The following is a 19,968-nucleotide window of genomic DNA, read 5'->3' on the forward strand; positions in this document are numbered from 1 at the left end:
AGGAAATAAAAGCCTTGATATTTTAAGTCTGATGCCCATACGCAGCAGACAATGGAGCTAATGACAACATTGGAAATCCTGGTAGATTCCATAAGTAATGGGTGCGCTAATGGAATATGTATTTTTGCATAGTACATGTGCAAATCAAATGATGCATAAAGGTAGGTTTTTCAAGAACAGCTCACTTCCAGGTAAGGATAAGCAACACCAAAAACAGAGGGCGCTTGACCTACAGATTGCTGTTCCTTAGCAATATAAATAATAACAATAGAAACATGGATTCACTGAGTCCAAGAATGAATGCTCTTAGCAGTCAAGACTCTTCACTCAATGCTTATCCCCACCTCTGGTGCTCTCAGTTCAGTATCATAAATTTGCAAAGAAAGCTTATCTCCTATAAGGGCCCAGCAAAGGCAACAGTTATTATCTACACTAGCTGAGTCAGGATACAAAATGAACTAAAAGATTATGAATACAAAATGAGAAACGGAATACTACAGACACACACCAGTGAAATGGAGAGATATCCTTGACCGAGGCAAAAAATAAAGCAATGATGGGCTTCTTTCAACTCTTCAGGTCAGTGCAGTTTGGTTTGTATTACACAGAGTGAGGCTAATTGTGATTAATGGGATTTTGTATTACAAACTGTACTGTCCTGTACATCCACATGAACGTTTTTCAACTTGAGAGATGTTTCTTGGTGCATTGCACTTCATACATAAAAATACACTCTGTGATACAGCAAAACTGCAATATTAAAAGACCATGGTTTTCTGTTTGTCAAAAGTATAATAACAATGTTACATGCATAAAATTAAATTTTTTGGGTTTAAAGCAAAATTATGCCAATACGTACTTCTCTTTCATTTTAGCTAGAAGACTTGTTTGTGTAGTAAAATTAAAGGCATTTCTGGCATTAAAAAATGAGGTAGTCTACTAGAACCGATACATTGTAACTGCCATTCACAAAAAACCAGAATAAGGGACTTATAATTAGAACTTATTCAACATTTTCAATTATTTTTCCAGTGGCATCCAAAAACCATTTTCCATATTTCCACACAGCTTTCACTCCTTTACTGTTAATCAAATACTAGCACACTAGAACCACACACATACTTTTCACAGGTGCCTTTCTACATATGCAGGGACTGTGCATTTTCTTTTTACTGGATCTTTCCTAGATGGTGACCCCAAAGGGTTTTAACCCAGTATGTATCCACCTTTGCGGCATGTTTAGTACAAGCCCATTGGAGATTACCGTAAAAACATAAAAAAAGACTGTAAATTTCGTAAAGATAATGACCCCCTCAGTAATTTTATTCCTAGAAACGACACCCTGAGAACTCTCGGGGGTCAGTATCTAGGAAGGATCCTACGTACCTTTTTGCAAATTTCATTCCACCCTCTAAGTTGTATGTTTTCATTATACATATTAATGGCACGAGCACACAAGACGCCATAAAATGATAAACAAATGTCCATGCAGTCAGTCAAAATAACCGAGACACATGAACAATGTATACTTTGCATTATCAAGCACACTGCCACCATATCAAAGTCAACAATTGTGTGACACTAAATATACTGGTCATCATTACTGAGTAATAAAAATACTGTACTTATTATGACTAGATGCTATAATGTACTTTGACCTCCAAAGGGGACACAAATAAAGGCTATTTTCAATACTCTTAAAATCCAAATACTGTACAAGTCACCCTTCTACGCTAAACCAAGCTATTCATCACTATGTACTGAATAACCTGACAGTAAATAAAATTTATACTGCACATGATCAATAAACAATCCTACCTACAGCTGTTGAATATTTAACTTTGAATACCTATAAAATTGCTATCTAAGACTAGGACTCATGCTTAATGCTTGAGGAAAGAAAAAGGCAAGTCTCACAACTTCAACGGGCAGCAGTGTCATCTGAAAACTAATGATCTGATTTTAAAAAAAAATCTAGGAATAAACAATATGAGCTATCAAATCCCTGAACTAGGAAATAAAAATCCAATGCTGATCACTTCACTTGAGGGCAGCTGATAAATAGGAGATATTACATCGCAATACTAATGCCTTCTTCGTAAATGCTGAAAGGATGGACGGGCAAGTCACTAACTTTGTGACAAACTGAATGTAGAGAGAATACCTGAAGTTTAATATTCATAATTATGCAAACCTACATAACTCCTGCATATCATTAATACATATATAACCAACCCCAAAAATACCTTTTCTTTCCAGGAGCCAAGTTCAGTTTAATTTACATATTTTAAGCATTAGATGCACAAGTATCATAACTTTCAACAGATGTTCAATTTAAATTTTAATTTACATGGTGTATATTTTACTTCCTTCAACTATGTATAGAATATGAATACTAAACACAACAATTAAGGAGAAACCATAAGTAATAAAAGGAGAAACCATAAGTAATAAACACACTATATATATATATATATAATAAAATATTTTTTCCAATAATTTCACAATAATTCTAAATCACAGTAAAGGACTAAAAACTTGAGTCACTTTGTTCAACTAATAAATCATATTGAAATGGAGAAACTTAGACATGTTTTTCATGGCACGTGTGTATGAATCTAAAATTTCTTGGCAAAACAAATGATCTTTGAATAGTCATGCATAGGAATTCAATTTACATGAAGATATTCCCAATGTTCAATATTTCAATGTGTGGATGGTGCACCAATTAATCAAATTTTGTTCTTTAACTGCAGTATGACTGTAGCTTTTGTTTCTCGAGTTTCATATAAAAACGTAAACTGAATTACAAGCAAAATTATTACAAGAATGCAAAATGTGAGCTTTGTTTGTTTTATATCTAAGGGGCATTTTAAATTTCAGGATACTTTTATACCTAATGTGCATAGGTTAATGTAATTTTTTCCATGGTCTACTGGGAAAACTTACTAAAACACATGTATTGAAAGTATGCTGACAACCACCAAGCTTATACCAATACTAGTTTATTTTTATTCTTTTTAATCTTAGAACATATTCCCTGATATAGAAAATTAAGAGATAAATGCCTTTCAATATCTTTAGAGAGACCTGACAAAGTTTGCCTTGTAACCTACCAAGCACAGAAGGGTTAACACCACACATCACTTCATGATATTCTACTTAGCTGTCTCTTCATATTACTTCAAGTATATTTATATTTATCCTGAATTCAAAATACATTCTAAGACAATAAGGCACTTTGGATTATAATCGTCCACAACAAACACTGATCAAAAGTTTAACACACCTTCTTTAATATTTTTGCTGCATCAACTCAATAATAAAGACAGTTCGCCCCTTTCCTTTAACGTTTAAGTTTAGAAAAATTAATTGCAACATAGCTTTGAGGTTTCTGAAAAGCCTAACCTGATTGGTGCTATATTTGATAGAGTAAACACACTTCCTGTCAATGTTTCTCTCATATTTCCAAGTCCATCTTAATTTGTTGTGAAGCTAACACACTAAATCATTAGTGGCATCTCTTCTATAACAATGACCTCATTTAGGAATACCTTCCCCACAGTGGATATTCCAATCTAGCTGTCCTACTTATTTAACTGTATTTTCATTTTCATTTTTGCTAAGCCATACCAGGCTTAAAATGTGGTTTAGTGGTATTTTTATATTATTCATAATAAAATGACCTCAAATACTGTAATCAAGATTTCGCATATTTTAATTTTCTATTGATAAATGTTCTAACAGGCTTTGGTTACACGCTGTTTTATGGATTAAAGGTAATACTTCCAATTTTTTTTTTACTAATTTAAATAATAAAATACTGATTACTAACATTAATGTATATCTATGGGTTTGGAGTTCCTGTTGATTATATATGACTTTTATCATAATTTTCATAGAACAGGCTAATTAGCTAAATGAGACTTAAACAAAAAACTATTGCTCTAGCTTACTTTCTTAGTTTCACATTTTAGGTGAAGTGCATGTTGAAATATATGTATCATGATTAACATACTTCCAGCATCTTTAATAAAAAGAGAGAAAAAAAAAACAGTGGCATTTCACACAGGTGATAGCATTAGATAAGAAGGGTAATCTGTTTCTGACATGAATTTGAGAAGTGTTGCAACACTTCTTATGTTAACAATGGCTGCCCATGTTAGGTATTGTATTTTAAAAGGAGCCAGAATTTAGGAGGTACTGTACTCTATAACTCAAGTTCTATATATTCACGAGTTTGTTTTCAGTGTGAAAAAAAATTACTGCTAACACAACTGTATGTTTACTGCCTTTTCTAACTGAAAAGGAGACATTACTTACAGTGCATCTTATGTAGCACAATGCAGACAGAACTAAAGTCTTCTTGCAGCAAGCATTATACCCCTGCTGCACTGCTCACTGCCTAATAAGTACTAATCTTGTCCATTCCTTTCAGCCTCTTCACACCTGACAGTGCGGTTTCTTTACATTTACTTCGTTATGATAGTTCGTTCTCATTTACTGAACTATTTTAGTAGAGACAAATACAGTCTCTTCAAGACACAGTGCTCATTTGCTCATTCACATATTGTACCTCAAACAAGAAAAACTTAAAAAAAACCAGTAAAGTAGAAAAAAGTACCAGAGAAAATTCCCATTTCACAGGAAGAATATTAAGCAAATCATAAAGTTAAAAGTATATCATAATCTCATAACCTCCATCTGTTATATAAAAGAAAACTGATCACACGCAAAATAACCACAAGTAACAGAAATTAAAAACAAATGGAAAAATCACTAGTACTCATGCATAACATTGAACAAAAACTTTAAAACAATATTTCTAAATAATCTGCATGACAAACTTAGTGTAGAAGAATCTGATGAAATGTCAGTATTATGGATTTCAATTTGAATGATATAATCACAGTAGTAGGGGTATGCCTTTGCAGTAACCTTACAAGACAAAAAGAAGAATAACAAGAAAAGTAAGAATCATAAACAAACCCTCATTACTAAAACAGTGACATGGAAACATCCCCAGAATGACAAATATGGTCAATTTTCTTGAAAGAAAGTGTTTATTTAAAAACTTTGGGATGGGTTCAATTCTAATAATTCATGGAGCAACATCCTCAGCAAGAATTGTACCAATATTTATTGTTGGGCTACTAATTTATCAAGAGCTCCTTTCTCATGCCAAGCTAACAATCAAGAAAAACATTCATACTACAAAGTGCACTATACACTTTGTTCAGTATCACAAAAAGAATTCTAGTATAACAAAATCAGTACGCTAATGGAGACAAGAAAAAACTAAACTAACCAACTTGCAAGCACAAATGAAACAATGGGAAAGGAATAGAAAACTAAAGTGAGCATAAACATGGTAAACAATATAATTAGATATTTAAATAAATTCATTGAAGAGATTAGTGAAATTATAAAGGAATAAAGAACTTAGGATGCTAATCTGTAAAAAAACAGGATAACTGGATCATGAATCCTTTTAATCAATACTTTTAATCGTCTCTTTTCTTCTTTCTATCCTCCTCATCTCTTTATAATTTCAAAAGTATTATGAGTATTTCTGGCAAGATGAAAAGGTAACTGTTATCATTTGTATACTTGCAAAGCCTGAGACAATGAAATAAAATTAATCTTTGGCTTGATTTCTTTCTAATTAAAAGCTAAATTATTCATTGGAACCTCTTCCAGTTTTATTTAATGACCAGCATGATGACAATCAAACCAGCAGTCAACAACAAACTGCTGTCCTTCCATTTAACTTCAAGATGTTATTCATGATGCTCAAACTGAAGCCATAAGGATGCCTCAACATGAGCTGAGGATTTACCAACCAAAACAAAAAAATAAAAGCAATATATAAAATCTTCTGTATGCTAAGACTGTCTTAGACAGCAAAATTTCTTTACGTTCATTACAAAATTACACAATAAGTTTACCTTGCCTACAAAAATGACGCTAATAACACTGACTACCATAGGCTATTAATCACGTATTGCTCAAGAAAGGTAATCTACCATTTTCAAAATGTTTACAGCTAATCTATGAATAATTCAAAAATTTCATTTATATAAAAAATCTTAATTATTCATTCATGACTAAAAGCTGTCCCACTTTCATAAAGCTATCTTTGGTATCTTAATACACTTGAAAATCCAAGGCTTATGGAATTTCCAATTAAAAATAACTGCACTTCTTTTCTATGGCAAAACAACAGCTGAAGACACTGCAAGACGTCAAAATGGATCCAGAACATGATCCAAAATCTTGGCTATAACAGCAGATATTCCATTGTAAAACTCTCTTCAGGCAACATTTATGCAATAACAGGTCCTATAAAAATATTCTTTACAGATCCAGAACCACAATCCTGACAGGAATCAAACTTTTGTCCTGCCTAGTACACAATGATGTGCAAATATACATTGATGAGATGATACTGTCATTCCTTTCATTCCTTTTAAATACCATCTTATTTACAGCGATGGAACCACTTCAAAAGCATCAAATGTAATGAAGATGAATTCAATTACTTGTGGCTTTTCAAAAAATGTGTAACTAAATAAAGGAAAGAATCCAAGCACAAATGCACAGTGTCTCAAATTCAAACCTTTTCAAAAGGGCATGACTTGTTTTATAATTTTCACTCTTGTGACACTTGAAAATAGCCTCCAAGCAATAACCTTTTCACCTAATCTCTTTAACAAGAGAATAGAAATTGTTTTAAATAAACTAACCACTTTCCCTAGTGACCTATCTAATGGTAAATTGTTTGCCACCAAAGGCAGGACAGATCACTGTACCATTTTACTTTATGTTTTCTATTCAAGGCAGTTACCAATCAACAACAAAAATAGTCACACTACCCCTCAAACACTGATGTTCACTTTAAATGTATTACCACAATTTCTGATGGGAATCCCCACATATATGAATAAAAAATAAGTAAAAAATAAGTAAAAAATAACTTCACTACTCCAGTTCACTTCTGGAAATATTTGCCCTTGCAATTATCCTTCATTATCATACATTTCATACATTTCCTGGAAATGTATAACTTACTAATAGTATCCTATTTTTCCTTTTAACAGCACAATCTTTTATTCACAGAATATTTACATGTTGACACTGCTGTACATGGGAACACTCATAAATACAACTTACAAATAAATAAGTTTGCTAAGAACTGTACACTTTTCATTTATATAACTGAAATAAAAAAAAAAAAGTTGACAACAACTTAAACCTATGAAAGATTAACAACTAAATCATGACTATCCACTAGATTTAAGTACTTGGTACTTTAGACAGTTAATCTGACAGTCATTCTACACTTTTCAAAATTACTGCCTATTAGACACTACAGTGTTATCTAAACTTAAAAGTAAACGTACTAAAATATTTGCCTGTGATTCCTTAAGCTAAATCTAATAGTATATTGTATCATTATAGAGGACATATTTTCATTGTTTACAAAATTAACCTCTTTCACACTAACATCCAAATAGATAGAATGAAAGTGACTTCAATAACAAGAGCCAAAAACAAAAGCACAAATGCTTCTACAAATTTGACTACATTGGTAATCATGCTAAAATAGGCTAGTTAACTTTTGTTGACTATATAAATCAACAAATGCTTCAATTTAACATGCAGAGCAAGGTATATCAAATCAGAAATGTAACCTATAACCCTAATAAGAATATAGAATTATAGTTATGTTAATTTGGATCTGAGGTAAAATATTATAGTTATGTTAATTTGGAGCTGAGGTAAAGAATGTAACTAACTGAATAGGGCCTTAAGGGACTCTTGAGTTATACTTTGCAATGTTTTTCCATTATATACTAAACAAAAATAGAAAAAATATTCAACAGGTATACTGAGGTACTTTATCAACAATTTCCCATCACCAAAACAAGCACTAATCAATAATCAAATCAGAGCCAAATATAAATGCAACTCTGCAACACACTGGATGCTACACAGAATGCTGTAACGCTGACAACCAAAAAACAAATGAGGCATGTTGATATCCAATGCTTACCATGTTAAAATGAAGCTAACTTCATTCAGGACAAAACAAAGGACATAAGAGAGAAACATTTCTGTGCAACTTTATCAAAATTCCCTTTAGCAAATGTGTTCCAATGCACCAATTACCAAGCAATCATACATAAAACTTAGATAATGCAAAAAGGAAGTGCATTCTATGTCATTGTTTCTCTCACTTTTCACCACACAATCCTTTTCATGAAAGGAACAAGACTTTGCTGTTAGGGAAGTTAACAGTCACACAGCTAGCTTTTGGCACTTTTTAAAAAGTTCATTAGTGGTTTACACTCACCCCACTAAGTGCAAGTCCCACTGATAAGAGCACACTATAATGAGACTGGTTTAAAAAAATACCAATTGTCTACATAAAGGCATCACAAAACAGCCATCAACATTCCTTGAGAATCAAGAATTATTCAATGTTTACTACAACAGCAATCTACTAACAAGGGAAGGCTGTGGGCCGGGCATGCTCTTTTTAAAACATTTCTGGTTGGGATAAGTAAGCCAGTGAGGTCTGGCAGGAGTGTAGGTTGGCAGACTATTGATAACAAGGGGAGGGAAGATCCTGTTGAATGTTGAGTTGGCTATGTAAGAGGGTAAAACTTTCAGCCTAAATTAGTGGGTTTGGCCAAAAGGTAGACAGGATGGATGAAATATTTATCTGCAGGTGCAGGGCCAGGGAGCGAGGGCTTGGTACATGACCCAGTGAGTCAGGACAGGAGAGGTTTGTGCAGGTAAGCATATTTTGCTTACCTATGTTTGGTGTCTAAGACCTTAGAAACATCCCTGTTGTCGATTTCACTCTCACGCACTTGTTCAGTTAAACTCTTGCGTACCGTGTTTCTGATTCTGAAATGCAAATAACGATTTAAGTAAGTGCTGGGGCTATAAATGCAAATACCCTTACAAATATTAAATAAAATCAATGAAAGAGACCATAATGAAATAACTGAAAATATTTTTTTTACATTAAGTCAAAATATGAATTAACCAGATAAAAACCTAAAAACTCCCTAAACAGACAAAATGAATAAATGAAAATAGCTGTATAGACAGAATCTTTACAGGAAAACACTTGACTTTATTAATTGTATAAACAAGAAACTTTCAGCTTTAAATTACACGATACTGTACTCTAAAGTGGATAATGCAAACAAGTGTATATCATAGATTCCTGGTATTTTCACATATGGTGAAAAAAAATAATAAAATTGCCTAATGAATGTCAAAAGGAATTTTTTAAAACTTTATTTATATACTAATCCTTTGTGTGCAAAGGCTGACCGTATGAGAGAGAGAGAGAGAGAGAGAGAGAGAGAGAGAGAGAGAGAGAGAGAGAGAGAGAGAGAGAGAGAGAGAGAGAGAGAGAGAGAGAGAGATAAGGATCAAATGAAGGATCTTGGCTCCAGCAGATAAGACAGACCGACCTTCTAAGAGTGAAAGGTGTCTGAATCTGTAAAAACAAAGGCAGTGACGGTACACAATATGATATACTTCCAACTAAAAAAAATTGCTTCTCCCACAAAATTAAAAAGTTAATCAATAACCAGAGACTTTCCTCTTGAATCTTTTGGGAACTAATTGAAAGGTTTATGAAAGGTTTATATGAGCTATCAAGTTCAGTACTGAGAGTAATTCAAACTGAATCATACATCCAGAAGATTTAACAGCCTTTCCTTGTGATATCTTCTCAAAAGCCTTGTGTAGGTCAACTGACTGATTTTAATTGTAAAAATGAAACAGACAGAAATGACAAGTTTTTAATGTGTACAAAGTACAAAAGGCTAATTCTTCACAGAGTAAAAGTTATATATACTATATTTTGACAATTACATTTTAAAATCTGAGGTTGTACACCATGAAAGTTGAAAACAGTGATTCTGATAAAATTCAATAAGAACTCATGGCTTTGGCTCCTTTCTATGTAAACTGCAATGCATTTTATTTAGGTAGTCCTAGTTTTATCTAACAAGAAATATACATGCTGGATAAAATTAAGAAAATATGCTTCACAGTCAATAAGGAAAGGAGCCAAAAACCATTTCATAAGCAAGGTTAAATAATAACTAACCGGCAATACTACAGCCCAATCCTAAGAAAGAAAAGCATTGTTTCAACTTAACATACTTTACGTTTAAGTTGCTTTAAAAAATTTATGATTCCATGATATCTGTTACTTACTCATCAGTCAGAAATTCTGATGTTCAATCTAGTTATAAAAGGTGTAACTTAAAAAAAATTACTCCAGTATTTTAGACCTGTTAGAAATGGTAAACGTTTGAAGATTTTAAAAGTACATAAGACTGTGCTATTGAAGGAAGTAAAGATTGCTACTAAATAGGTGCCATTAATTCATATCAGCTCAGTTCATGGTCATCGGGAATCCTTAGAGCTTAGAGATAAAGATTGTCTGCTATCTGGACCACTCAATACCACATGTGCTCTGTGGATCCTGGATACAAAGCACCCAAGAACTTTACATCCCATTCGCCAAGCTTTTTGACATTAAAGTTCTGTAATTCTAGGTTTAGAATACAGTATTTCATTATTTTGACCTCCTTAAATACTTTCCTTTTTAATTAAGCAAGCTATTATTCCTATCTTGTCAATGTTTCGATTTCCTCTGGTGATCCTGGGAATCACTGGCTTTTCAAAAGCATACGCTTCAACTCTGATTTTTGAGCTTTTTACTTGCTCAATCAGCTATACATAAATTCTGTTAATAATAGTACTATAAATGACATAATTAAAAAGCACAGCACATTAGAATTTACTTACGTTTTAACACATACATCTGGAAGTAGACATGCTACAGGTACAAGAATCAGCCCAAACCAAAATACTGGAGAGGAGAAGACCTGAAAATAGTATTGAAATGAGAAAAAAAGGTTTTAAAATTACATTTATTTTCTTGTAACATAATGTACAGAAATTATTTCGCATTTTCTTCTCTTTTAACTAAAGGCCAAAATAGACGACAACAGGAGGTACTGGGGTACTTCTATATGATCAAAGAACATCAGGGGTGCAACTGCCAGTAAAGTAATCAATGTAAGTATATCCAAGATTCCTAGCATGTTAATTTCATAAACAATCACCTCAATATATGTACAGTATATCTGTGAATTAATGTTCCCCTCTATTTCACAACTTTTCTCTATGTCATAAGGCTACGACTTACCTCTAGATACATTCCAGACATTTCTGGAGCAATGGGCAGTATGGGCCAGAAGTTTGAGTACACCAACAAGAAAACGAACCACGATGCAATCGACCCCCAAATAGCTGCATGAGTTACCCAAGTCCAGGCATCTGTTTCTAAACCAGCCTTCAGACACACAGTTATAACTACATATGTATACACCATGTTACCCACCATCAGGTAACCTCCCACCCGGCCATGGTGCCAGGCAACATCTTGTGTCATAAATAGATATGGCAGCACAAATACCATTACGGAATGGAATAAGGCTAAGAACACCCACCACACAAATACCTATAGGATAAACATACAGGAAATGAACTAAATGAAACTTGTTAAATATATATGAACAGAAAAATATAATAAAAATGTACAGTACAAGGTTTAAAATATTTCATACTTAAAATTTTGTATCACTAATCTCTCAAGAAACTATAATAAAAAAAAGAACAGGTAATGATGTATACCTTCTTAATGTATTAACTTTGATATCTAGCTAATCTGACAGACACGAATCTATGAACAGAACAAATTTAAGACTTTCATTTGAAGATACTGGAAAAAACCTTTTACTATGCAATACCTTCCAGTTGAAGTGAGCCCCACTCTGTGACTCTCTGTACAATTCAGGATATTTCATTCTAGTTTCTGCACTACACGAACGATCAAATATACCCATGACCATGGGTGGTGCTGCAGTAAATATCTATAAAGGAAAAAGTACACTTGAAAGATCTGAATGAAAAAGAAAAAAAAGGGACACAATTACTTCAGTAACAACTAAATAAAATTTCAAAAAACCTCTTGAGAATTTTTAAGCTACTAAACAACTGACATGAAATCAGTCACCTTTTATGGGTACAGTTTTACATATCTGATAATGTATCTAAGAGATAATTACCTGAACAGATTACATCACAAATTTATGATCACATAGGGACACAAAACCCACCAGACGAAAGCAGCAATATCTATGGACCATAGGCTCTCTCCAGCCAACATAATCTAGCAGAATCTTGTGTGATAAGTTGTATCTCGGTCTTACAACATAAGTCAGTAGTGTTTGAATATTCCTGTAAGAACTACTAAAAGACTGACTGAAGAAATAGCAGAACAGAGAAACACTGGAAGAGGTAGGGATAAAGGTACTCCACCTGAAAGGAATTCTGGGTTAAGTACTCGGCTAGCCAGCTTCTATGAAATTATCACAGAAAGGTAGTTCAAAAGAACTACTGAATCATACTTTAAAACCATAGTGATGTTTCTCCAAAGGATTTGATTTGTAATAAAAAGTGGAAATACAAGAAAGGAAAAGTTGAACAGCTTCAATGCTTGGTGAGGAAATTTTGGAAGGAACTGATGAGAAATAAAGGGCCGAAAGAATGCAGGTGGTGACAAAAGAAACATTGCAAAAACCTTTAGTACTATGCACAAGGTGCTGCGCAAAGCAGATTTAACAGCTACTTATCATTACATATTATGCAGTTTAACCAAACTACAGAGTCAAAACACTTCTCAATGGGGAAGTCAGTTAAATTTCTTGACTTTCACAGAAATAAACTTATAATATGAAAAGTTATAATTGAACAGAGAACAAAGAGCTAAGCAGGTACGGGGTTAAAAGGACTGCAGACAACTTGCTACAACAAATATATCCAAACCTTTTTAAAGTCATTAATGCTTCTTGCAAATTATGCAAAAGCTAGCCAATTCTAGTTTAGAAAGGCTTATTTTATCATTTAAGATATAAAATTAGTTATTCTAAATATTATTACTGTATTGCAACTTCTCTACAAGAGTAAATTATACTCTACTATTCACTAGCTTAAAACCACTCTGGGAAGATGTGATTGCCAGTTCTGGTGGGCAAAAAATAAAAAAGGGAAGACATGAAGACATGTCTTCATATAAAGAAGCATAACTGCTGGAGGAGGTCCACCAAGATTTCCAAAGGTGTTGGAAAACATAAGACTTTATGACTAAAGTATACCATCAACAATGGTTTTAAAGAGAACTTTTCCTTTGTGCATACTCTGCTGATTTACTAATAATCAACAGAAAGAAACAAAAGTCAAGTCTGACTGCATGTTGTTCAGCTGTAGACTTCAACTACGACTCAGGGGTGCTGTCAAAGATCACAATACAACTAAGCCATGCCTCAAAGTCCAGACTGTTACTTCAAATATAAGCAATGATCTGGCATAGTAATTAACCATAGGACACTTAACAGATTCAACTGTTTCCCCATTGCAGGAAAACTGACTGAATGCTAAAATTTGCAATACTACAATAATTAGACAATTATCAACATTTTACAATTGAAAATACAGATGATTTCTAGGTTTCAAAGAGAATAATATTCAGGATATTTTATACTTCTTTGCAACTAATAAAACTATTACATACCACATTATACATTGCTATACTCCATCGTTCAAATATCACCTGACCAGACCAACCAGACATCGCTGCCCACCATAGTTCGATGACATATAGACATATATTTTTGTAGAAGCTATACAAAATAACTTTACAGAGTCTACTGTAATTCCATGCACCATGGACAAAAAGTAGTCTGGCCAAAAATCGGAACTGAAAGAGAAAAAAAAATAGTACTATATTTTAAGCTTACTGCATTTATTTGTTTATTTAAAGATTTAAAAATATTAGGATACTCATTCTCCTGCTATCAAGAAACACAATTTTTGTGTCACTCAAGGATCAAAGTAATTCCATAATTTTAAAGCAATAGCCTAGAAAAAGATAAAAACTTCTAACACTGTGATCACAATGAAATAAGGGGATGTGTTATAATTATTCCCACTTATAACATAGTTCAATTTGACCCTGAAGTCATATTTCTATGCTCTCACTGGACCAGCCCGAAGGATTTGTTCTTAAAATGAGGAGTTACAATAAGGCAACAAAATAAAAATTGGACAGCTATGTGGCAAGAAGCCAAAGGGAAAGGATGTACAATAAAATGCAAAGAGCTACTATTCACAAAGTGCTAAATGAAGTTACAAAGAAAATTATGCATTATTGGTAGTGTACTTCAGAAAGTAAACTTTTAAGGTACGTAATTCCATAAGAGAAAGAGGGATAATGAACTAATATAATAATAATACAGGCAAATACCTTAATAATTCTATATACTATAATATCACATGAATAAAAATTACACACAAAGATATCAGAAGTTGTATAAGTAGGAATGCACAAACTAAACAAGTTATGAGTATCACATAGTGCAAAGAATACACAATTCATTGTTAAAAAAAAAAAAATCCTAAATTATCCAATGAGCAATGCTTATGGCCACATAAACGAACGAGAGAGAGAGAGAGAGAGAGAGAGAGAGAGAGAGAGAGAGAGAGAGAGAGAGAGAGAGAGAGAGAAAAAAATGTATATCTTAGTTTTACCAGACCACTGAGCTGATTAACAGCTCTCCTAGGGCTGGCCCGAAGGATTAGATATTTTTACGTGGCTAGGAACCAATTGGTTACCTAGCAACGGGACCTACAGCTTATTGTGGGATCCGAACCACACTATATCGAGAATTGAACTTCTATCACCAGAAATAAATTTCTCTGATTCCGCGTTGACCGTGTCGCAGAGAGAGAGAGAGAGAGAGAGAGAGAGAGAGCAAGAGAGAGAGATGAGGAGAGAGAGAGAGGAGAGAGAGAGAGAGAGAGAGAATTCAGTCTAATAAACGAACAATATTTCAAGCTCCTAACATTTTGACAAAAAGAATAGGAAATATACTTAAAATATTTACAAATCAGATGTATTCATTCTCTGAATTACTTCAGACATAAGCTTATTAAGACATAAGCTCATTAACAAAATTACCAAAGAAAAATAATGTACAGTATGTAAATTGCTAAGTAAATAAAAACATATAAAACCCCTATACATTTTAGTTGCGAGTCATTTCAAAACAGTGATTAACATGAGGCCAGCAATATAGCATTAACATTCCAAAAGTCCTTGTGCTAGCTAACAATTCTTTTACTCATATTTACCTAAAATGTGGCTGGTGGAATAAAACTATGTAGATTCTAGAATCTACATATATAGTACGTACAGTAAAAGTGAACCACATTAATGGCTCACTTGCAAGTACTAATGCAGATTTACTTAAAATGAATATTATTGGAAAAAAATTAATTGAACATGAATAAATAGTTGAAAGTAATATTTTTGTTTACTTGAAATTGAATAAGATTTTTAAACAATACATTTCGTGAAGAAGCTGGCAATAGATCACATATAGATATTTTGTACTCAACAGCATTACTGAGATGTGCTTACCTGGCCAATAGCATAATCTGATGCACATGCAGCTTGAAGACCTTCTAAGCCTGCAATTCCTACTCCTACATTAGCTTTTTGGATCATGGCAACGTCATTTGCACCATCTCCAATAGCAAGAGTCACAGCTCCTGTTTCTCTTGTCAGTAGTTCTGCCACCTACGAAACAGACATCACATTTTACAGAAACAAATTAAGCAAAACATATATTACTACTTATTACCAACACAATATGCTACTTTATAATTAAGAGCAGTGAGTAATACTGATATAGGATCAAAAAAGATATTAAAGATATGGATTTGATGCCTCAGTGGACTACATACAATTAAAAACTGCCTTCAGAAAATAAAGTTTGTATATATATATATTATATAGATATATATATATTATATATATAATATATGATATATATATTCTATATATATATCTATATATAATAATAATATATATATATAATATAACTATATATATATACTATAATATATATATATAATATAGATTATATAATTATATATGATAATATATATATATATTTATATATTTCTATATATATATATTATTATATATATATATTAATTATAATTATTCTATATGTTTATATATATATATATATATATGTATATAATATATATAATATATATATAATAGATATAATATCTTTTATTATATATATATATATATTATATTATATATTATAATCTATATTATATAATATTATATATATATTTAAATATATATAGTATATAGGATATAATATATATAATAATATTCTATATCTATTATATATATATCTTATATTATATGATCTATTATATAATATCCTATATATACCTAGATATATATATATATATATATATCTCTATATATATATTTTTTTTTATATATATATATATATATATTATATCTCTAGCATATAGTATATATCTATCTATTATATATATATATCTATATATTTATATATTTAATTTATATATATTATTGATTTATATAATATATAGATATCATATATATAATTATATATATCCTATATCTACGGGCTATATATAACTTATTGCCTAAATAATTTATTATATGTATACTAATATTATTATTATATATAATAATATATATATATTAATATATATATTATAAATATATATAATTATAATAAATTATATAGATTAATATATTATACTATAATACCCTTATCTAAATATATATAGTTATATCTATACTAATTATTATTATATATTTATAAATATATTTTTATTATAGTATATATATATATTATTAAATTATATATATATATAATATATATATGATTATATAGTATATAATATATTCTTATAATTATATATATAATATTTATATTATTATATAATAGGATATATTATTATCTAATAATATATATTATTTATTATTATATATTATTATTTCAATATTATTTTTATAATATATTCTCTTATATTATATGAACTCTTCTATAATTATATATATTATATTATATTATATTATTAGATTAATATTATAATATTTTTTTATATTATATATTTATTTTATTTAATTAATAAATATTTATTATTAATTTTATATATATATTTAATATTATTTATCTATAAATATTTCTATATTGTCTAGAATATCTATTATTTATTTTATATATATCTAATATTAGATATAGTATCTATTATCATTATATATTATATAATCTTAAACCCTTAAACGCCGGACCGGTAAAAATAAAAAATGACTCCCGTATGCCGGATGGGGTTTGAGAGTGAGCGCGGTAAGCGGAAAAAAATTGTTTTTTTCAAAAAATCACAGCGCTTAGTTTTAAGATTAAGAGTTCATTTTGGCTCCTTTTTTTGTCATTGCTTGAAGTTTAGTATGCAACCATCAGAAATGAAAAAAATTATCATTATCATATATAAATAATGCGATATATGATAGCGCAAAAAACGAAAGAAATTCATATATTAAGTATTCAAATCGCGCTGTGCGCAAAACGGTTGAAGGTAACAAGTTACTTTTTTTTTCGTTGTAATGTGCACTAAATTGCGATCATTTTGATATATAACACATTGTAAAACGATAAAAGCAACACAGAGAAAAATATTATCACAAAATAATGCATGAATTCGTAACAAACTCGCTTACGTAAACACATATTTTTTTCAAAAATTCACCATAAATCTAAATATTGTCCTAGAGACTTCCAATATGTTTCAGAATGAAGACAAATGATTGAATATTACTATACTGTAATAATATTAGCTTAAAAATGCAGTTTTCGACCATATCTGACTAGCTAAAGTTGACCGAATGTCAAATTTTTTATATATATATTTTTTTTATATGCAATTATTTCGGAAATAAGAAAAGCTACAACTTTCAAATATTTTTCGTTTTATTCTACATGAAATTGCGCACATTTTCATATATAAAACTCTATGAAATGCCTAATATGAAACGGAGCAAATATTCCGAGAATGGGACTTACGCATTTCGGAGATTTGTGGCGGAGAATCCGCGCGCAGAGGGAAGGAAAATTTTTTTTTTAAAAATTCACCATAAATTTAAATATTGTGCTAGAGACTTCGAATTTGTTTCAGGATGAAGATAAATGACTGAATATTACTAGACTGTAAGAGTTTTATCTTATAATTGCGTTTTTCTTTTGACCATTTCGGTAGAGTCAAATTTGACCGAACGTGGTTTTTTTTCTATTTATCGTGATTTATATGCAAATATTTCGAAAATGAGAATAGCTACAACCTTCAACTATTTATTGTTGTATTATACATGAAATTGCGCACATTTTCATTATATAAAACGTTATGTAACCGGCTAATTTAAATGGTGCAAACATTACCACAATCGCACGTATGATTTTTTCGGAAGAGTTACCGCGCGGACGTAAGAAAATGTTATTTTTTTCATAAATTCACCATAAATCGAAATATTTGTGCTAGAGACTTCCAATTTGTTGCAAAATGAAGGTAAATGCTTGAATATTACTAGAATATAGGCGTTTTAGCTTACAATTGCGTTTGTCGACCATTTCGGTAGAGTCAAAATTGACCGAAGGTTGAAAATTTGTCACTTATCATTTTTATATGAAAATATTTCGAAATTGATAAAAGCTACAACCATGGGTTGTTTTTTAGTTGTATTGTGCATGAAATTGCGCACATTTTCATATATAAAAACTTTATGTAACGGCTAATTTAAAATGGTGCAAACATTACCACAATCGCATGTATGATTATTTTCGGAAGAGGTACCGCGCAGACGTAAGGAAAAAAGTTTTTTCATAAATTCACCATAAATCGAATATTGTGCTAGAGACTTCCAATTAGTTGCAAAATTAGGTTAAATGATTGAATATTACTAAAATATAAGAGTTTTAGCTTACAATTGCGTTTTTTCGACCATTTGTTGCGGGTAGTCAAATTTGACCGAAGTTGAAATTTTTGGCACTTATCGTTATTTATATGGCAAATATCTTTAAAACCTGATAAAAGCTACAATCATGAGTATTTTTTTGTTGTATTCTACATAAAAATGCGCACATTTTCATATATAATACTCTATGTAACGGCTAATTTAAATGGTACAAAAATTATGTCAAAGTGACGAAACAATTTCAGAGATGTGTCACAGATACTTTTTAGTGCGCAAGAAAGAAATTCGCGCTTGCGCGCCTGCGTAACGATGTAAACAAAACAAAACAACACTTGATCCGTGAACTCCCAGCATCCCCCAAGGCGCGTGATTCAAGAGTTTTCGGCTGGTAGGCCTAAAAGTATTTTTCCGCGAATTTTTAAAAAAACTTTTGTATGTCGACGTAAAATACGTCCAGTCGGCACCCGAGAGAACAAAAAATGTCGACGTAAAATACGTCAGTCGGGTTTAAGGGTAATATAGATATATAAGTTATAGCAGTAAAAATAACTATATAACATATTTATACATAGTAATATTATAAAGATTATATAGATATATCCCCCAATAATATATATATAATTATACTAGATCTTATTATATATATATAGGATAGATATATATAATATATTATAAGATATATATATATATAAGTATATATATTAATATATATATTCATATATATATATTAATATATATCTATATATATAAATATATTATATATAGAAGATTTAATTAGGATAGACTTTTTAAAATTTTTATAGATAGATAATAATAATTAATTTAATTAAGAGAATATGATTATTATATATATTCTAGATATAATATAATAATATATATTATAAATTTATAAGATAATAATATTATATATATATATTATATATATGCTATTATATATATATATAGAGATAATATATTGAGATATAGATTAAATTATAATATATGATAGTATATATTCT

General features: G+C 30.7%; 1 protein-coding gene across 4 annotated transcripts in view; it reads right to left on the reverse strand.

Moving 5' to 3' along the window:
* Positions 1-19,968, reverse strand: part of LOC135195588 (probable phospholipid-transporting ATPase IA) — a 291,149-nt gene that overhangs the window by 53,860 nt on the left and 217,321 nt on the right. For all 4 annotated transcript variants that reach the window (XM_064221906.1, XM_064221905.1, XM_064221903.1 and 1 more), the window contains 6 exons: positions 15,584-15,742; positions 13,676-13,861; positions 11,853-11,975; positions 11,249-11,563; positions 10,846-10,925; positions 8,821-8,916 (listed from right to left, as the gene is read on the reverse strand). In XM_064221906.1, coding sequence (XP_064077976.1) covers positions 8,821-8,916; positions 10,846-10,925; positions 11,249-11,563; positions 11,853-11,975; positions 13,676-13,861; positions 15,584-15,742 — 959 coding nt within the window. The remainder of the gene's footprint in view (positions 1-8,820; positions 8,917-10,845; positions 10,926-11,248; positions 11,564-11,852; positions 11,976-13,675; positions 13,862-15,583; positions 15,743-19,968) is intronic.

This window comes from Macrobrachium nipponense, chromosome 16 (assembly GCF_015104395.2).
Source record: "Macrobrachium nipponense isolate FS-2020 chromosome 16, ASM1510439v2, whole genome shotgun sequence".
NCBI lineage: Eukaryota > Metazoa > Arthropoda > Malacostraca > Decapoda > Palaemonidae > Macrobrachium > Macrobrachium nipponense.